Genomic DNA, 20,315 nt, shown 5'->3' with positions numbered 1-20,315 from the left:
CAACAAAGTGTTTGATTATAGTGGAGACATATATTATTTATAAGGATTTAAAAATATTGAGCCTCAAAGAAATGCTTCATCATATAAAAGAAGCAGGAATCAGAGAGGAGCATGCAGAATATGCTAAGCACCAACAATAGCATGTTATCGCACATGGAACTTTTTCTGAAATAGCTGATTTTAAAGTGGTGTTCTGCCAGGCTGATCGTTTAGACCACTGCCTTGTTTAAATTAAGTAGGAGATTTAGATAAAAATGCATCTAACAAATTAGTTAAATCTACAAATGCCTCAAAACTAGGTGGATTAATAGATACTATGACGTCAGTAAATACCATACATATTAACCTGGACAAAATTCAGATTTAGGCAGATATGTTTACTGATGAAGTTTAATGTAAAAATATAATGTGTTACATATAGGACATAAGAATAATAAATATAATTATGCAGCGTGGAACTCTAAATAAAAGCTATGCTTTATGAATAAGTCTTGTGAATCCTACTACTTTTATCACTGTCCTCAATTGTCTTCAGCCTGGATTAGAATATAAATCACAATGTGTGCTAGGGGATTTTCTGCCATAATCTCTATTATCACCAACAGAAGGCCCTGATGAAAACCAAGGGATGCTTTAACCACACCTTTATATGAAGGAATGCTGACAAACATGTGACAGGACTCCTCCAGAGCCTCTCCCTTTACCTTTGATCTTCTGCAGAGCTAGTGACTATTTAACAAAGAGATAATTAGAGCCCATTGATGGCATCCCCAGCTGAAAGCAGACAATAGTCTAATTGTGTCTTTTGTCTAAAATGGCTTTCCCCAACAGGAGATTCTGGCGGGTTTCTCAGATCATCAGAAAAAAATCTTCCAACCCCCACATACATATGCACACACATGCATAAACACACTTTACTCAGGTAAGCAGTGTAATCCTGTGAAAAGGCCCAGTGGGGTTGCATGTGCCTGGTTTGAGCTGGTGGAAACTGGCCGCAATTCCTTTTCCTGTCTGGAATGCTCTCACCTGTGTAGTGGAGATTATTGGAAAATGGACCATTACAATGTGTTTTGACTTCTTTGAGTTTTCTTTCCTTGGTTTTTATTAAAATAAAAAAACTTCATTTAAATGTCTAGACAGGATCTAAACATTTCAAAGGTCACTAAGTCAAAGCAATCAGAACAGCTGGTACCCACATTTTTATGTGTGTTTTGTTTATTTTAATAGCCTGTCAATCCATTCATTTTCCAAAACCAGGTTTTTCCATCACAGAGTATTATAGCTAGTCCCAACAGCACTAGGTGATTGAGAGATAGGAATCAGACCTGCACAGGATGACAGTCCACCACAGGGCACACTCATTTTTATTTATTTCATAGCTGAACAGGAAATCTCTATAAAGCCAAAGGTTTTTTTTCTAAAAAGAAAATAAAAATCTATTCTACATTATATAATATATGTGATCTTCTATGGCAACTTTAATGAGTAACTGTATTTACATACACACAGAACCCACAGAGGTTTCTTGATTATATTCTGTTGATATTTGGATGTTTTCAGTCTTTTTTTTTTGCTTTAACCTTTTGTGAATCCTGTTTCTCTGGAAAGACACTTCTTATTTACTTTGTTGTGTGTTATTATTATTATTAATATTCACACTGGTAATGAATCATAATGAGTGTAAATATATTGCTCAGAAACCTGACACCCTGCCTTCACTGTTTTCCTCAGTTTCTTATCTGCCACTCCTATGCTACTTCTCTTTTGCCATAGCATGTTAATAATTCACTCTAAAGATCTGGACTCTACCTGGAGAGAGTTACATCTCTTACTAAAATGTACTGTTTTCTAAGCATTTTTTTGTGTATTATTGTGCTTTTGTTGAATTTTCAAGATGTTATTTGTTTGATAATTAATTTGATTTAGTTTCTGTTCTTTCTGTAATATTCTGATGATGTCCTGTAGTGTTTCACCTCATGTTTGTCATCCAGTCATTGTAGTGTTTCACTGAACACCCGTTCAGTTGATGACATATAGACACCTATTTAACATCCAGAGGTTGCAGTATGTCTATACTTAAAACAAACAAACAAATAAATAAACTAAACAAGACTCTTTTTTTAATGTATTTAAAAAGTTTTTCTGCCTTTGCCCTTTAAAGGAATGTTTGCCTAATCATTTAACCCTTGCTTGTCCTGGAGTATGATTTCTGTTCAGAATTTTCAAATCTCTGCCACCCAAGGAACATTTTCTCTCTTTAGTCATCTAAACATGCTCTGGGTGGTCACTGATATACATGCAGAACTCAACCCATGCTTAGTAAGCTGGAACTGCAACTTCACTGGTGTTTAGCAAATTCTTTGCATGCAGGGCCTGAAATGGGCTGGTACCAGCACTTCTCAATTTTTAGTAATGTACTGGCAGTGTTGCATGTACAGACTTTCATCATGCTTATGCTGTTTGAAAGAATATTATTGGATCACAAACTTCAAAGCTAACGCTAACATACAGTGCATCCGGAAAGTATTCACAGCGCATCACTTTTTCCACATTTTGTTATGTTACAGCCTTATTCCAAAATGGATTAAATTCATTTTTTTCCTCAGAATTCTACACACAACACCCAATAATGACAACGTAAAAAAAAACTTACTTGAGATTTTTCAAATGTATTAAAAATAAAAAAATTGAGAAAGCACATGTACATAAGTATTCACAGCCTTTGCCATGAAGCTCAAAATTGAGCTCAGGTGCATCCTGTTTCCCTTGATCATCCTTGAGATGTTTCTGCAGCTTAATTGGAGTCCACCTGTGGTAAATTCAGTTGATTGGACACGATTTGGAAAGGCACACACCTGTCTATATAAGGTCCCACAGTTGACAGTTCATGTCAGAGCACAAACCAAGCATGAAGTCAAAGGAATTGTCTCAAGGCACAAATCTGGGGAAGGTTACAGAAAAATTCTGCTGCTTTGAAGGTCCCAATGAGCACAATAGCCTCCATCATTTGTAAGTGGAAGAGGTTCGAAACCACCAGGACTCTTTCTAGAGCTGGCCGTCCATCTAAACTGAGCAATCGGGGGAGAAGGGCCTTAGTCAGGGAGGTGACCAAGAACCTCATGGTCACTCTGTCAGAGCTCCAGAGGTCCTCTGTGGTTAGAGGAGAACCTTCCAGAAGGACAACCATCTCTGCAGCAATCCATCAATCAGGCCTGTATGGTAGAGTGGCCAGCCGGAAGCCACTCCTTAGTAAAAGGCACATGGCAGCCCACCTGGAGTTTGCCAAAAGGCACCTGAAGGACTCTCAGACCATGAGAAACAAAATTCTCCGGTCTGATGAGATAAAGGTTGAACTCTTTGGTGTAAATGCCAGGCGTCACGTTTGGAGGAAACCAGGCACCGCTCATCACCAGGCCAATACCATCCCTACAGTGAAGCATGGTGGTGGCAGCATCATACTGTGCAGACGTTTTTCAGCGGCAGGAACTGGGAGACTAGTCAGGATAAAGGGAAAGATGACTGCAGCAATGTACAGAGACATCCTGGATGAAAACCTGCTCCAGTGCGCTCTTGACCTCAGACTGGGGCGACAATTCATCTTTCAGCAGGACAACGACCCTAAGCACACAGCCAAGATATCAAAGGAGTGGCTTCAGGACAACTCTGTGAATTTCCTTGAGTGGCCCATCCAGAGCCCAGACTTGAACCTGATTGAACATCTCTGGAGAGATCTTAAAATGGTTGTGCACTGATGCTTCCCATCCAACCTGATGGAGCTTGAGAGGTGCTGCAAAGAGGAATGGGCGAAACTGGCCAAGGATAGGTGTGCCAAGCTTGTGGCATCATATTCCAAAAGACTTGAGGCTTTGGTAATTGCTGCCAAAGGTGCATCGACAAAGTATTAAACAAAGGCTGTGAATATTTATGTTCATGTGATTTCTCAGTTTTTTTATTTTTAATAAATTTGCAAAAATCTCAAGTAAGCTTTGTTCACGTTGTCGTTATGGGGTGTGTGTAGAATTCTGAGGAAAAAAATGAATTTAATCCATTTTGGAATAAGGCTGTAACATAACAAAATGTGGAAAAAGTGATGCACTTTGAAACCTTTCTGGATGTACTGTATATATATCTATTTCAGGCACTGTATAAAACTGAATATAAAACTGTCTGTTTATTAGAGCATCACATCAACACCACTGCATCTATAGTTAGAGCTGCCAGCTGTCCTATTTTTTTCCAGTACAGTCATGTTTTTTTGCACTGCACTTCATTTAAAAATTTGACTTGTAACAAAATGTCACTTTTTAACACGTTAGTCATTTCAAAAAACCAAAGGCTCTCAACCCACTACTTATTCTGCATGCACTCTCTCTTTAATTTAATACACGTTTAAATTAATTGTTGATCGCTTGATTAATAAGTTGTATCTCGTTTTAGGATTATGAAAATCTGGTCACCCTTGGTATTGTCTAACTTAAAATCTAGGTTAATAAAATTTTAGATTTTCCACAAATAAATATAAATATAAAAAACAAAGGCAACCTCACTAAAATTTGCCATTTTGCTGGACTTTTGCACCTTTTAACTTCAATATCTTCAGAACATATCTACTTGATTTTTTCTTCAAAAGAATTAGAAATGATTGTGTAACACCAATTTCAGGTGTTTACATTGACCACAATTATTGGGAATCTAAAAATATTTAAGCTTGTTGAAAAAGAATGAAATTTTTACCTTATTTTGTTCAATGACACTTTAACAGGTCATCATATCAGAAATCCATTCTCTTTTTTCTGAATGTGCATCCTATGAAAAAACAAAAAAGATCATATTCAGTTCTTTCTAGGGCAAATAATAAGTGAGCAAACAACCCATGTGTGACAAGATCTGTGCTTGAGTTGGGGTAACAGAACTCTTTTGAGATGACGGGAGTGAGAGGGAGCGGCCGTTTCATGGAGTTCTGCCACGGGTGTTCAGGGAGGCTGAGGTGGCATGTGCCACTTGATCCTCATTTGTCTCTGTGCGACCGAGATGCACACTTTATTACATTTCAATATATTTGTTTTTTATTGTATAATTATTATTACTGTTCTATGAATTGCTGATAAATGATTTCTATTTCTCTACATCTTACACATAATTTCACAGTAAAATCGGAGAATCTTGGTCTCTTGGAAAAAAGTGTGCAATAAGCTCAAAAGCACTAGATGCTAAATAATACTAAAAAAATAAGTGTTTTTCTGCCACAATGAGGAGATCAAAATGTGTATTTTACACATATTGTGTACATTTTATCACTCGTCCAGGTGAAGCAGAGTAGAACAGCTAGTAGTACATAAACTAACTGTATCTTGTGAGTATCTCTGTGACATCCTTACTAGATGCTCAAACTACCTTAATTGTATCCTATTATTTGAGAACAGAAATTGTTTAAATTTGCCTCTTCGTAGATTTTTGAATTTTTCAACTTTTTATGTGGATTTAAGCACTGCAACATTACAAGTGATATTCCATTTTTAAATTATAAAAAGTACTCCCCTGACAGTGTACAGTAAATTCCTCACTAGTACACAATAATGAGCAAATGCCCCCTCACAAGTTACAACAACTAAATACATACACAACTCAGATGCCCTCTACATCTGATTCCTTATCTACAGATATCTTTGAGGTTTCCAAAGATAATTTTTTGTTCCCATCTTAATACTGGGTGGCATAGTGTTGCAGTGGCACAGTGGTAGCACTGCTGCCTCACAGTAAGAAGGCCTGGGCCAGTGCAGTCCCCTAGGACCGACATTGCTCACCCCTGCTTTAGAGTGTCATCTTAGTTTTATTAACAGTGCTTCTATCTGCCTCATGTTCAAGGAGTTGTCTTGAACTAAATGATTGGTAGTACTGTTACATTATATAAGAAATTCTAAAACTCCTTATCATCTTACACTTTTAACTCTCTTGGGGATGGTATGTACAGCAATCTGCCAAGTTCTTTTCTGCAGAAAGGCCTAGCACAAACAATGATAACTTGTGCCACGCCAAAACTTCAGTCTGTTGCAAATCAATAACCAGTTCAGAGATTATTTGCAATAGGAAAAGTAAAGTGCATATTTTTGAGATGAGGTGAAGCAGTGCTACATCTGCTATCTCATGGATTTCACAGATAAGGTGTGGTCCCCATGACACTGAATTGGATTGGGTGGGTTTGAGAATGAGTGTTATGGTGTTATTGTGTAATGATGAGAAGAATACTGAATGCTGATGAAATTTGTTGATATAGTACTTGAATGGTGTGGGAAATTGCATCCCATACATGCTTTTTTATTTTGAATCCCTTATCGGAAATATATATTTCAATTTTACCCTCTTGCCAATGATGGCAATATTGGGTTATAAGCATGTAGTTATTTTTCATTTTTGTCTGCCCTTGTTTGCCAGTCAGGTACTTGTCTCATGTTCCGGCAGGTATTCAAATCACATTTTCATATTAGAAAAGGAAATCTTGCAGGTGAATGGATAGGGAGTATTGACCTGAAGCAGCTATCATAGTGTACTACAAGATTATAGCCTGTATTTGCATTTTGTACACTCCCAATGTAACAGACTCTTACTAAATATTATGTTTTGAGGAAGTGTACTTCATAAAATATGCTACATATTTTTTTTTGTTTTGCAGAACCACATCACCAAAGATGAGGAAAGAGTATCATGAAAAGAAGTGGTAGTACGCATGGATATTTTGACATGTTGGAAACATCAAGCAATGGAGATTTATGCTTTGCCTTTCACAAAGTTGATTCTTCACCAGGGGCCACATGTAATCTCAGATGACATAAGAACTTTGATTTTTTCAGCTACATTGAGGCTGTAAGAAAACTCACGGACATGGTGCTGTGGCATGTGCCTCTGCTGCAAAACCGCAAGATGCAGCTACTTTTAGTCAACATGTTGACTTTCGGCTTGGAAGTCTGCATGGCGACTGGCACCACTTATGTGCCTCCATTGTTGCTTGAGGCTGGAGTATCAGAACAGTTTATGACGATGGTCCTTGGTAAGAAAGCATGCAAAGGAATTTCTTGTAGATAATAATTTTACATTACAGGTTTCTAAACTGAAGGAAGGAATGTATGCAATGGCAGTATAGAAATGAATGATTTCCAGTTTTAATTGGCTTCTCTGGATTACTCATATTTATTTTTAACATACATTTTATTGTCTACAGTGTGCCATTGGAAAGCCGAGTAAAGTCTTGAACTTGCAGTTAGTCACTTGTTGAGTGCAGGAGCTGTTTTTTTCAAACTTAGAGGACTTGGCCATTCAACTACAGTATAAACATTTTAAGGTGGATTAGAAGCCAACCATTATGTTTTAGTTGGACTCTCATTGCAAGAAGAAAAGTTAGCTTCATTGATTTGACTGAGATTTCTTGCGCTTCCATAAGTAGTAAGGCGCAAAAATGACACTGACATAATAGCGAGAGATCAAAGTGAATGTGTAAAGCAAAATACTCCGTGGATGAAGTTTTGCCTGTTATCTCTGAACTGGACTATGACTTGCTAGACTCCGATTTTGATACAAGTGATAGAAAACGAATGTGAGGTTCCAGCTTCAGCTGACTGGTCCCCATCTAATCGTGGTGCTGAACAGGTTCATGTAGCTGAACACACCCACGACACTGTTAGCCAGGAGGGCTGCCACTTAACAATGGTAAGAGGTAGAAACCAGATTGCAATACACTGTGACCGTGACCACTGCTGCTGCCTCCCCAGCCACGCAAAGACAGCCTGGCAGCAAGCCTGACGCACATTCTTGGCATGCAGCGACAGACGTTTTATGTTGATTTCTGTGTGAAACCATTGCTTTTCATAAACTATGTTTTTTGGAAAAAATATTCAGTCCTCAAAGAGTTAAATGTGAGAGGTCTGTTACTGTTTCACTATGTAGTCATTTTTAGTTTTGTAACATTCTGTGAAAGTAAGTCAGAAAAACACAAGGGAAGCTCGGTATGATTTCACAATCCACAGTTGGGCTACTGTCTGAAGAGCTAATAAGTTTATCAATATGTATTTGGCAATTACTCTGAGGGCGTATTTTTATTAAAAAGCAGTTCTAAGTTGATATATAGGAATTATAGTATAACCGGAGCACTTCCAAAATTATTCAAACCTGCACCTAAAACTTCTTACATCGATACAATAACATAATATTTTCTAATCTGTTTTAATACAGTTCAGAATTTCAAAGGGACTGGGTGTGGGAAATTCAATACAAAATATTACACAAAAGAAGAAAACCTCTGACTTTGTTAATGAGAAGAGAGTCAGAGTGAGGTATAATTAAGATGTATTGCCATCATACAGTTTTATAACATGTAAAGGATGTTACTATCCACATTTTCTCATTTTCCCTTTACAACTGCATTTTATCAAATCACTTATTTATATTGCTTTTATTTAAAAAAAAAAAATAGTATGTTCTGTCCTTTTTCCATATAGTTCTCTGTGTTATAAGACTGGTCCAGCCTGTCTATTATGCGGACACCCAAGTACTTGTAGCAGTGTACCACCTCCACATGAACACCCTGAAGAGTGACTGGACATAGAGGCACTTTGGTGCAGCAAAACTCAATAACCAATTCTTTGCTTTTGTTGATGTTATGTTGCAGAAAAAAATCTCTTTGTACCAAGAAGCAAAGTTCTCCACCTAACTCTTTTTAATCTTTGAAGTTTGTTTACCTTTAGAAATACATTTTATCAAATCACAGTTTCAACTCTCTGTCTTGCTTCTTTATTTTATAACAGCTGTTGGACCAATCTTGGGTTTAATCTTCGTTCCACTTATTGGGTCTGCCAGCGATCACTGGACTGGACGCTTTGGACGGAGGCGGCCATTTATCTGGATGCTATGCGCAGGGGTTTTTCTGAGCCTGCTGATTATCCCCCATGTATCTCAGCTAGCCCAATGGTTATCAATAAAGACCCAAGGGTTGGAGGTGACACTCCTTATCATTGGCATCTGTCTAATGGAGTTTTGTGGACAGTCTTGTTTTACTCCTTTAGAAGCTCTTGTGTCTGACCTGTTTCAGAATGGAGACGAGTGTCAACGAGCTTTCTCTGTCTATTCTTTCATGATCAGTCTTGGAGGATGTATTGGGTATCTTTTGCCAGCCATAAATTGGAACAACAGCCCCTTAGTTCCATTTGTAGGTGGAACACAGGCATTCCTGTTTCTGCTTCTCACTGTTATTTTCCTAGTCTGTCTGATGGGCACTATGTTTGTCTCAGAAGAGGTGTTCAAAACAGAAACGCAGGAGATCTCTGAAAGAGAAATGTGCACTTACCACTGCCTACCACTGTTTCGTTCACGTACCCTGCTGTCTTCAGGGAAAAGTTGCCTTTCAGTGGTACCTCAGCTAAGTCAGCTATTTCGACGGACACCCAAAGTTATCCGGCAACTGTTTATAGCGGAGCTGTGCAGCTGGATGGCTCTTATGACCTTCATCATGTTTTATACAGACTTTGTTGGAGAGGGACTTTACAAGGGTGTTCCCAATGCCAAGCCTGGTAGTGAAGAAAGACAAAGATATGATGAAGGTATTATTTTCAATTTAATTTTAAAACCCAGAGAAAACATGCCTGCCTTTACCTCACCAACATTCATTTTCTTATTTTCATTTAGGTGTTCGAATGGGCAGCCTGGGGCTTTTTCTGCAATGTGCAATCTCACTGGTGTTTTCTACTTTCATGGAGAAGCTGGTTAAAAAACTGGGCACAAAGATCATCTATCTGAGCAGCGTGACCTTCCTTGTCTTCGCCACACTAGTCATGTGTCTGTCTCAAAGTATCATTCTTGTGTCAGCCATGGCTGGTTTGACAGGTTACACCTTCTGCACCCTTCAGATTCTGCCTTACACTTTGACGTCTTTGTATCACAGTGAGAAGCAGGTACAGTATATGAACAGCGGGTTCTAGCCAATGCAGTGAAGCCTACTAATCTGATAACCAAGCCCAGTCCTTTGAATATTCTTGGGTACCAACTCATCATAAACATTAGGAGTGGACAAAAATAATGGGCCACAGCATAACTAATAATAATTCCATTTGATCAAATTCAATAGCCTACCATTAACAATAGAACAGTAGAACAATTTGGTCAAAAACAGGCCATTCAGCCCAGCAAAGCTCCCCAATTCTATTTTACTAATTTTCCAAAATTACAATGAATAAAATTTTGAAGGTCCCACTTAGTAATTTTTTTTATGTGTCTATAGTTCTCTGCTGGGCTGAGAAATTAGCCAAAAATTGAGGTTTGAATATTTTATTTAAAAATTCAAATATATTTAAATGTAAAAGTTATGCACTCTCTCTCTGTCTGTCTCTTTCTGTCTCTCTTTCTCTCTGTCTCTCATATATATATTCAACGTTCAAGCACAACACACGTTTTTATTTATATGGGTATTCTTATTTATAAGGGGAAACATTTTCCAATCGTCCCCCATCTGCACAGTCCCAGCACCTAATACAATAAAGGGGCGTTTTTTTTTCTTCTTTCACTTTATCTCAGTCCCTTTGCCTTTGCTCCTCTCTAACAAGCTTTGTTCTTTTTCCTCCTGATTCTGGCTAACAGAATGAAGGCAGGCAGCTCCATTTAAGCTGCACCTGGGAGTACTCCATGTGGCTCATTTGGGAGGTCCACAATCACTCCCAGTTGTGGTGAAAGCCCAAAGTAGGGCTCTGCAGCTCTCCATAGTGGCTGCCATATAACCCAACAGGGCTTATTCTGTTTATTCTTAGTACAGCTGCAGATCAAACAGCAGAGTGGTGAGGTAGAAAAATCTGTTCCAAACTGCTTAATGAGGGGGTATTTTTAAGACACAGAAAGTTATTTTATTGATGACAATACAAGCTAAGCATTTAAAAATACAAAGAGGCTGACCACAGAAGTGATGTGCAAAAACAGACCTGTAAAATATCTCAATATGGCATAGCATGCCTGAAGTAACCCAGTGTCTATTTAGTGTACAGGTAAAATAAACAACTGTCCGTTTACATTTTAATGTCAGCTTTTGCCTTAGATGTTTTCAGTTATGTTCTAGTTATATTTAAATAGTGAAATTTGATCTGATAGTCTTAGTTCTCCATGTAAAGAAAATATTTCTAATGTTTGTGCAAAGTATACACTTTTAAAGATTTCCTCCGTGTCACTGTTTTCCTGTTGAATAATCTTAATTTAAAACAATCTGGTATCCACTTTACTAATTTTCTTCATAATTTTATAAACTTTGATTGGTTCATGTCATCTCTTAATCTGTGCTTAAACTGGAAAGGTTCATAGCTCATTCTTCTCAGATTGAGAATCAGCCGAATTGCTCTTTTCTGGACTTTCTCTAGCCCTGCTATGTTTTTTTTTTTTTTGTAATATGGAGACCAAAACTGAACACAGCATTCCAGAATAGGCCTCAAAAGTACATTCTCATGTTTAAGCAAAACTGCCTCTGACTGGTACCTCACACATTGTACTAGCCCTAACATCTTATTAGCCTTCTTAATGGCTACTGAACACTCTCAGGATGCAGATAATGACAAGTCCACTGTGTCTCCCAGGTCCTTTTAACTTTCAAACCTTTCATCATGTAACTAAAGATAACATTTTTACTTTCTCTTTGAAGTGCACTACATTTACTACATTAAATTTCATCTTTCACAAATCTGCTCAAGCCTGTATGCTGTCCAAGTCCTTCTGTGTCAATTTAATAATAATAATAACAATAATAATAATAATGCATTTTATTTATATATCACTTTTTCAATGCTAAAGGCACCTTATATTGTTATTATTATTAAGTCCTTCCGTGACAATTTAGTTGATTCAAGATTATCTTCCCTTTCACCTAGTTGGGTAACGTCTTCAAAATTAACCATCCTATTCTTGTCTAGATAGTTTATATCTATTAAAAATAGCAGTGGCCACAGGCAGTGACCTCTGATCATTATATTATCAATACAGGTTTTCAAAGATTCATTTTTATCATATCATGACCTTTTTAAGTGGCCTGTCAGCACACAAATTTAAAAGCATTAACAATGTTTTATATGCGAGTAGCATTTATGTTTGCATTTTCTGATCCTGTTTTTGAACTACCTGCTTTGATGAGTACAAGTTGTAAACCAGCTCCACACTCGTTAAAAGGACATAAGAAAAAAAATAAAAGACAGTTTAGTCAATCAGGCTCTTTTAGTTACTGTATCTTATAGCTAAGTACTCCTAATATCTCATTCAGATATCATTTAAAAGATGTCACGTTGTTGGAAGGGAAAAACCTTTCTGTAACATCAGATTATACATTGGCATTTGAAGATATCAATGGAATAGTGGTAAAAGTGAATGTTACATTGTAACAGGAGCTGTGTGTGTGTGTGTGTGTGTGTGCTCTCAGTTGCTCACAGTTAATGTTGATACTGTAAGAGTCAATGTCAAAAATATGATTTGCAAAATATGCCACAGGAGATGAAGAGTTTGTTACTCAAACCACCTGAATCAGTAAATTTACTTAACAACACCAGTAACAGCTTGATTGAAGCTGTTACTTAACCACTTTCTGACTACACGTATAAATGAATAACTAAAGTAACAGTACTGTCTAATTGGTAATGCAAGTATGTTGTGCCAGAATACAGCAGCAGCATTTTAACATGCACTATACACAAACCAAAATGCTTCTCTAAGCTCAATTTGCTATTGTAATACCATATACTGTAATAATGAAAATGTCAAAATGAAACGATATTGTAGCAGACAGAAGCATTTGTTAAATGCATGCAACCAAGTAGCTACAGTGGTCTATGTGTGTGTGTGTCTGTCTGTCTGTCTTCTGCCACAGTGCTCCTTAAAATGTACATCTTAATCATTAAGCTTCTGCTACCTTGTGCTACTGAGATCCTAAACTGATAACAGCAATTTTAGCTAAATATTTTCTCAAAGCGTCAAGTGCTTGTTTCAGTTTCTTTTATTCTCTCCCTGTAACCCTGGCAGTTTAAAGTGCACAGTGTTTTAGGAAGAAGCACCATAGGTGCAGCCTTTTCAGGGGTGGATTTTTCTGTTGTTCACTGCAACATTTTTAACAGGTTGTCCCCAGATGTGTATTCTCATTTGAGAATCACATCTGGCCCTGCAAGACTAGGTGACAGCTAGTAAGGATTAGGTTAAGTACATCCATAGTGTGCAATCAAGTGGCACGAACAAAACAGAAGTTTTAAGTTAAACATTCAATCCTGCATGTGCTGAGTGGTAAATTTAATCCACCCAAGGTCATATAAAGGCAGCCATTATCACAGCAGGACTTGGTATAAAGCAAGAAGCAAATGTTGTGGATGGCATGCTGGTACTTTGCAGAGCTTAGTCGCACAGCCAATTAGAAAAGAGTGTGCTGTGTACAGTTTAGATTTCATCCAGCAATGCACGGTAGATATATTGAAAGAGCGTGGTCTGGTCATGCAGCGAGCAGTGTTCGTACCATGAATCTTTGGGGGCACGGGTTGGAGACGGAAAGTCGGTTATTTACTTCAGACCACATGAAGGACTAAATATATTTATAAAACATGAGAAAATGGTCAAATTTGACTGTGTTGCTGGTGACTTTCATAAGGGTTCATAATAATAATACATTTTATTTATATAGTGCCTTTCCCATGCTAAAGGCGCTTCACAGAGTCTTAGAAAAAAAAAAACAGCAGGGTATATGTAACATTGAATATGTTTTCCTGAATAGAACAATGAAACAGATAACAAAGCATTAAATAGAATAAAGAACAATAAACCAGAGTAAAATACTAAATTCAATACTAAAAGAAAAATTTAACAAATAACCTAATTTGTGATATAACAGACACACAAATTATCCTGAGCACCTGGACAGAGAGGTAAACTGAAAGAAAAGGCAGAATGTTAAGTTAAGTTAAGTTAAAAACCTTCCTGAATAGATGAGTTTTAAGTTGTTTTTTAAAAGAATGAATGTAGTCAGCGAATCTAATTAATTTTGGGATGTTCATATACAGTATGTGTTTAATAACAAATGCTGGCCAGTGAAATGCACAGTTTTTCATACAAAAGACAAAAAAAAGTAATGCAATAGTAATACACTTTTTGTAACATATCACATTCTAAAACAAGTAATAGACTGCTTGAAATGCATTACATTTTTTAATAATATATTACGTATTTAGTTACTTTTTTTTTCTAAGTATGAGTAATGTAACTACTCTTTTTATGCTCCCCAACACTGGCTGCAAGATCCCCCTGCCCCCTTTCATTAAAACTAATCATGAAATAGTTACACATTACAACTTAAGTGTAGCCCTGTCAAAGGGCCTTGTTGCAAGACAAAAAGTATTGTTCATTATATAAGTGGGAACAGGCATTTTCTCCTTGGGTTGACAGATCACATGGTAGGTTTTCATAAATTGGTGCCATTTTTGTCATCTTCTGGGAGAAGGAGAGGTTTCACTTAGTGCACAAAGGGAACTGCTTCTGGTTATTAAAATACAAAGTAGCTCTCAGAGAATTGTAATGTGATTAATGGGAAGAGTCTGGTAACTTTTGTTATTTTTCTAGAGCACTGATTTTTATCCGTTTTCTCTGTATCATTCTTATCGTTATTCCTATTAGTATATTTTCATGTTCTCCTCCCTCTAGTCTCTTTCTTATTTTCTTTTCCTCATTTTCTGCTTTTTTTTCTTCCCCTGCTGTATTTCCACTTGCTGACTGTTCTCAAAAGACCTGATAGAGGCCCCTGTACCAGTAAGTTCTGTTTTCATTGCTTTTGTACACTATAGCATGAGATCAACATAACTTTTTGCTTTTGTCTTAGTATAATGAAATCTGTCAAAGATTATTAATGGAGTTCTGTTTATACTTTCAGATATTCTTTCCACGACACAAAGCAGTGGGAGGTGTCATTCAGCAAAGTGACAACAAAAAGGGTTCCAGCAACATGAATAGACACACCGTATCTCATAAGACGTCCTACCCTAATGGCCACCCAGGAGGAATGCCGAGTCCTTCGTTATCTACTTCAACCCCAGAGTTTCACAGCTCCATAACAGTTAATCACAGCTCACTCGGTGCAGCCACAACCCCCCAAGTGAACCGAGGTATATGCTTTGACCTCGCCATCCTCGACAGTGCTTTTCTGCTGTCCCAGGTGGTGCCCTCTCTGCTTATGGGTACCATTGTGAAGTTTACTCATTCTGTAGCAGCCTACATGGGCTGTGCTTCAGCCATTGGTATAGTGGCCATATATTTCTCGACCAAGGTAATCTTTGACAAGAATGACTTGGATCAGTAATTGCACTCCTGCCTCCATGGCTTTTGAAGGTGTCCTTTGAGATGTTAACTGTTATCTTTCAGGAAAGTAAGAGAACTTTGAAATGCTGCAAAATCAGCACAAAATGTTTTACTGCTTATTTTATTTTCAGAAACTTTTGCAACACTACCAGCCAATACCAGCTATTTAGACAACAGTGTGTCTAAATAGCACAGAGTCACTGTCTTTAATATGAAGAGGACAAAGGGTGCCTTCTAACCACTGTGCCTTCATTACTAAATTATTTAATTAAGTTATCTTTTTGTCTTGTACATTCTGAATTCTGAAGGAGTGGAATCCTGCATCATAGATATGAACATAAGATTAATAGAAGAAGGTCAGTCACATCTTTTTGGTTTTTAGTGTTTGGTTTTTTTTTGTGTTTTTTTATTGTCTGCTTTAGCTATGTGGGATTTTACATATATATGTTTGTGAGGGTGTTTGTATGCATGTATTTGTGTGAGAAAGAATGGGACTGCACATGAAGAGTTCTCATCAATGTAACAATAAAGCCAATTTGAGAGAACTAAGAAAGTAAACTAAAGCGGGTAAAGGGATAGTCAAGAGCGGTGTGTCTCAATGCAAAATAATTATGAAGTCTACAGGGTTGGGAGAAGTATGGCAGCATCTCAGGGATTCTGTGCATCAATAGCACAGATGAGCTTTCAGGAATGGCTGCAATAATCATAAAAATTGGAGTTGCTTTGACAGATGGATGAGCTGGGTTTGATGGGGTAAAAGTGACCATGTGATGCCATTTCAAAGAAAGCTTTCTTTTTCAAGAAATTTGCCACACAGGTGCCATTCTAGAACATTTGTTTATTCATAAATAGAGGATTATGTGTATTTATGTAAAGGTGTATAATGATTATTAATCACTCTTGTGGCAATATTTTTAACTGTAAAAGTTGTAAAGAAAAAGAGAAAATGTTTTATTTCCTGTCAAGAAAATAATATTATTATTTATTACAGATTATGGTAAAAAAACTTTTTATGACACAATTTTGTGTATTGCTGAAAAAATATTGTCATTGATAATACAGATTTTTTTCAAATAAACAGATTTTTTTAATTATAAAATGTTGGGTCCATTTACATTAAAAAACATTTATTAACCAAAGCGCTTTCTAATCTGTTTGGAATTACCGGCAAGGGCAACAGTTTTTGTGCTTTGTGGGTTGCTTGCACTTGCCGAGCTGGTGTGTTGGCTTGTAACTTTGGTCACAAATGATAAAGATAGAGGCTTGGGCATTACCCGTATGGTGTACACGACTGTTTGGACCGACCGCCTCATTGGTTAGCTACTGTGCAGTAGATGTCATGTTTGCTATGCGGGAATCCTGCTGACCTATTATGTGAGGCAACCCAAGTGCCTTATGGCTGCATATGAGTGACACTGTCTTTCAATTACTTGCATGGCAGACTACTGGCTTGTTGATACTGATGAAAGGCCGGAAGTTCTAGTATGCCACCAGGCCAAATTATATTTTTTATTTCCTCTAAAGTCAACATTAACAACATTCTCAAATCCCCCTTATTCAGTTCCATGACAAAGAGGGCCAAAACCTGACTGGACAGCACTGAGCAAAGGTCAGGAGCCAGCCTTGGAAGATAACCAATACATTGCAAGTTCCACTCATGTAGTGCCAGTTTAGGGCCTCCACTTAACCAAATGAAAAACCACATAATCACAGCGAGAACATGCAAACTCAACTTGGATGATGGCTGGGTGTGGGGTCCATACCCCAGATGCACCACTAAATGATGTACCACCATACTGCTTCAGTACAAATGTTATCACTCTAAATTCAGAGGACCTTTCATCCAAAGCATTTATAGCAGTGAAGCAACACAGCTTGAATCATATGAAAGATTGTGAGTCAAGGCACTGCAAAGTCCAGTCCTGAGAGAAAGTAAGGTATCTGCTTCTGAGGATTGCATGGAAACTTGAATTCTCATTAATTGGTCAACGAGACCTTGCTTCAGAAGTAGAACATGACATTAGCATTTTAATGCTTTATTCACTTGCTGTGGGAATCTTTGAAACTATCGCTTCTTACTTTCCGCCTTCCCACAGCATTCAGTTCAAGTGTTTGGTGGGAATTCAAGGTTGCTGCTGTGTTCCTGGTTGATAGGAATGAGACCAATTAAAGATTAGCACTATTTTTTTCATGAAAAAATATAAATAAACATATTAAACTCCAAACATGATATGAAATGCCATTTCAGGCTTACTTAGCTATTATGTGTTTACTTAGCTAATTCACTTGTCACTAGAATTACACCCTTAGAAGCGTTAAGCAGAGTTTGACTAAAGGTATATTTGAAAAATTATTGTTGCCAGTAAAGCCAGTCTCCTTATCCTGATTAATGTAAATGAGGAAGTGTTTTTATGTTAGAAATTAAATATTTAAGCATTCTAATGTTTCAAGTCAGATAATATAATATAGTCAGACTCATCTTAAAAATATCAAAGTCACAGGGGGACTCATTTTATAGTGTCTTGCATAAACGTCACACTAAAACATGGCGTATGGAGAAAACTAGAAATGTGCATATGCAACAAAAAAATTCAGATGCCCAAAACTGTGCATAAGCAAAGTTCCACACACTTTCCCTTTACAAATCCTTCAAAGTGATTTTTAATGCACATTTGTGTGCCTACAGCCCCACCCCAACTCCTCCGAGAATTATACTTATTTGAATATGCAAATCAACATAAATAGCCCCTTCCATTCAGTGTTTTGATAAAAGACAATAGCAAACGCACATGCAAAAAAGACAATAAAATGGAGGTCCTGCTCAATGAAGTGAAGGCAAGGAAAAACATACTACAGGTAGTCCCCAGGTTACAGACATCCAACCTACGACATACGAATGGGGCCGCAGCTGCGATGCATGCGCCTCAGTAACCGCTGCTCCATCATCTTCAGCCTGGGGATGCTGCAAGCGGTGGCTGGACGGAGGCTGGAGGGGGTGATTTCGTTGCTCGCCCAGGGTAGCGTCCATTGGGCGGCTCCCGGTGGCAAGCGGTTTCACTGCCCGCCCACCACACATGGCTGCTCGTTCATTCTCGGTGGGCGGCTGGTAATGCTGCAAGCGGTGACCCGGTTGTGGCTGAACGGAGGCCATTGAGGGTGAACAGGGCGGTAGGAGGTAGCATTGTAGTGTGCCTCGGATGGCTGCAGGTTGAATGGGGGCGGTGGTGGGGCAGACACTGCAGGCAGTATGCTGCTGTGGAGGTGACTGTGAGGTGGGCTGATGATGAACCGCCCCTCGCTGCCCCCATTCATTCTTAACAGCAAGTCTGCTTGTACTGTTATGCACATAGCAGGAAGTTGTCTCTTATCAGTACAGGGTGGCCCAGAACTAATTATGCATATCCAGATTGTCTGGATGACTTTGATTTATGCGGGGACGATTCCAGTTTTGCACGAAGACGATTCTTCATGTCGTCAGTTCGCACACTTCTCGATGGTCCGGGATTTTTCAGGTGATTTTCTATGTAATAAACTGAATAAGTTATAGCGTAATGAAAATTGCATAATTAGATCTGGACCACCCTATACATCAGACGTGTTGACGTCTGGTGCCTTCCTGCTGTGATAACGTGTACAGTGCTGTGCAGAAGAGCTCATCTTAACCTTTTGTCTTCACCCTTCAAGAATGTCTCTGAAACACAAATCTGATGTAAGTGCTGGTGATACAGTAAAGAACAGAGGTGAAACTCCATCATTCATTGGCTGAGCACTTGGTTACAGTCGGTCAACAATAGCACTTATTAAAATAATGTACCTGTTCCAACTTACATACAAATTCAACTTAAATACAAACCTACAGTCCCTATCTCGTATGTAACCCGGGGACTGCCTGTATTTGGCGGCTTAAGCAGTGGTATAAACAACAAAAGACACAGCACGGCAGAGGCACTCAAAAGCTCAAGTTCAGAAAGTCATACAGTGTCCAAAATAAAAAAGAAGTGTTCAGATATCAAAGAAGATTTTAAAAGGGGAGTCGTAGCCCACTGTCTTGAGTGTCAACACTATTGGAGGAGGTAGTGGAATTCCAGGGCTCACACTGTTTGAGCAGTGAGCTGCAGCAGTTATTGATAAGGCACTTATATATCTTGCCACAACATTAATGAGTCAAATTTTCATATTACAGATTATTTTCACATTTAGAGTGGAAATACTTTCTATTTACATAGACAAATTCATTCTCTGAAGGTGCCATAATAGCAATGCGTGGACATTCGATTATTCCGATTACATTTGGAAAACCGGACATTGCTGTGAATTACACATTGATGTTTGTCCGTTCAACCACAGTGAATGGAAACCTTGTATTTTTCTGGATGACAAGCGGATAAAGCCATCCCATACAACTGGCATGGTACAACTCGGTGATGACTGAGAAATATGTGATCAGTCAGCCAGTTCACATTGAAAAACCCTTGTGGCTAAAAACCAGAGGGTGTACAGAACTTGAAAAGGAGCAGGTAGAGCTCAATCCCTCAAAGTTTGCCTTTGTAAAGCCGGCCCCAGTTCAGCACACAGCTCCAAGAGGATGGCTCTTGGAAATCCAAATCAACTTAGACACCAAGAAATCAGTATGATCTCTAAATATGCACTCTATTCTAATTCTTTCATTTGCGATGTCTTTTAATAATGCTAAAGCAGCCGTGGTATTTGGAATAGTTTGGCCATTCCATGCACTATTACATTTTTACAGATTGATTACAATCAAGTGCCTTAAAATTTGTAAATGATATGCAATTCGGTGTATTTGATAAAGTCTATGTCATACAGTAGATGTGATTATGAGAAAGAAAGGGAAACAACACAGAAACAATAGCACTGCTTTGACGTTGGTTGCTGCCCATTTACAAAACTGTGTAAAATGTGTGTAGCTTTATGCCAAGTTTAGTTTTTAAACTTCTTGATGTGAGTTTGAAAACAGG

General features: G+C 38.0%; 1 protein-coding gene across 7 annotated transcripts in view; it reads left to right on the top strand.

Moving 5' to 3' along the window:
- Window positions 1–16,421, top strand: part of LOC120525865 (solute carrier family 45 member 3) — a 55,003-nt gene extending 38,582 nt beyond the window's left edge. For all 7 annotated transcript variants that reach the window (XM_039748512.1, XM_039748513.1, XM_039748510.1 and 4 more), the window contains 4 exons: window positions 6,671–7,045; window positions 8,796–9,587; window positions 9,673–9,938; window positions 14,912–16,421. In XM_039748512.1, coding sequence (XP_039604446.1) covers window positions 6,880–7,045; window positions 8,796–9,587; window positions 9,673–9,938; window positions 14,912–15,337 — 1,650 coding nt within the window. In that variant the 5' untranslated portion in view covers window positions 6,671–6,879 and the 3' untranslated portion in view covers window positions 15,338–16,421. The remainder of the gene's footprint in view (window positions 1–6,670; window positions 7,046–8,795; window positions 9,588–9,672; window positions 9,939–14,911) is intronic.
- Window positions 16,422–20,315: the final 3,894 nt, after the last annotated feature.

The sequence above is a fragment of the Polypterus senegalus genome, chromosome 3 (assembly GCF_016835505.1).
Source record: "Polypterus senegalus isolate Bchr_013 chromosome 3, ASM1683550v1, whole genome shotgun sequence".
NCBI classification, from domain to species: Eukaryota; Metazoa; Chordata; class Cladistia; order Polypteriformes; family Polypteridae; genus Polypterus; species Polypterus senegalus.
The sequence above is the reverse complement of the archived record's forward strand: the minus strand, read 5'-3'. Positions and strand labels throughout refer to the sequence as shown.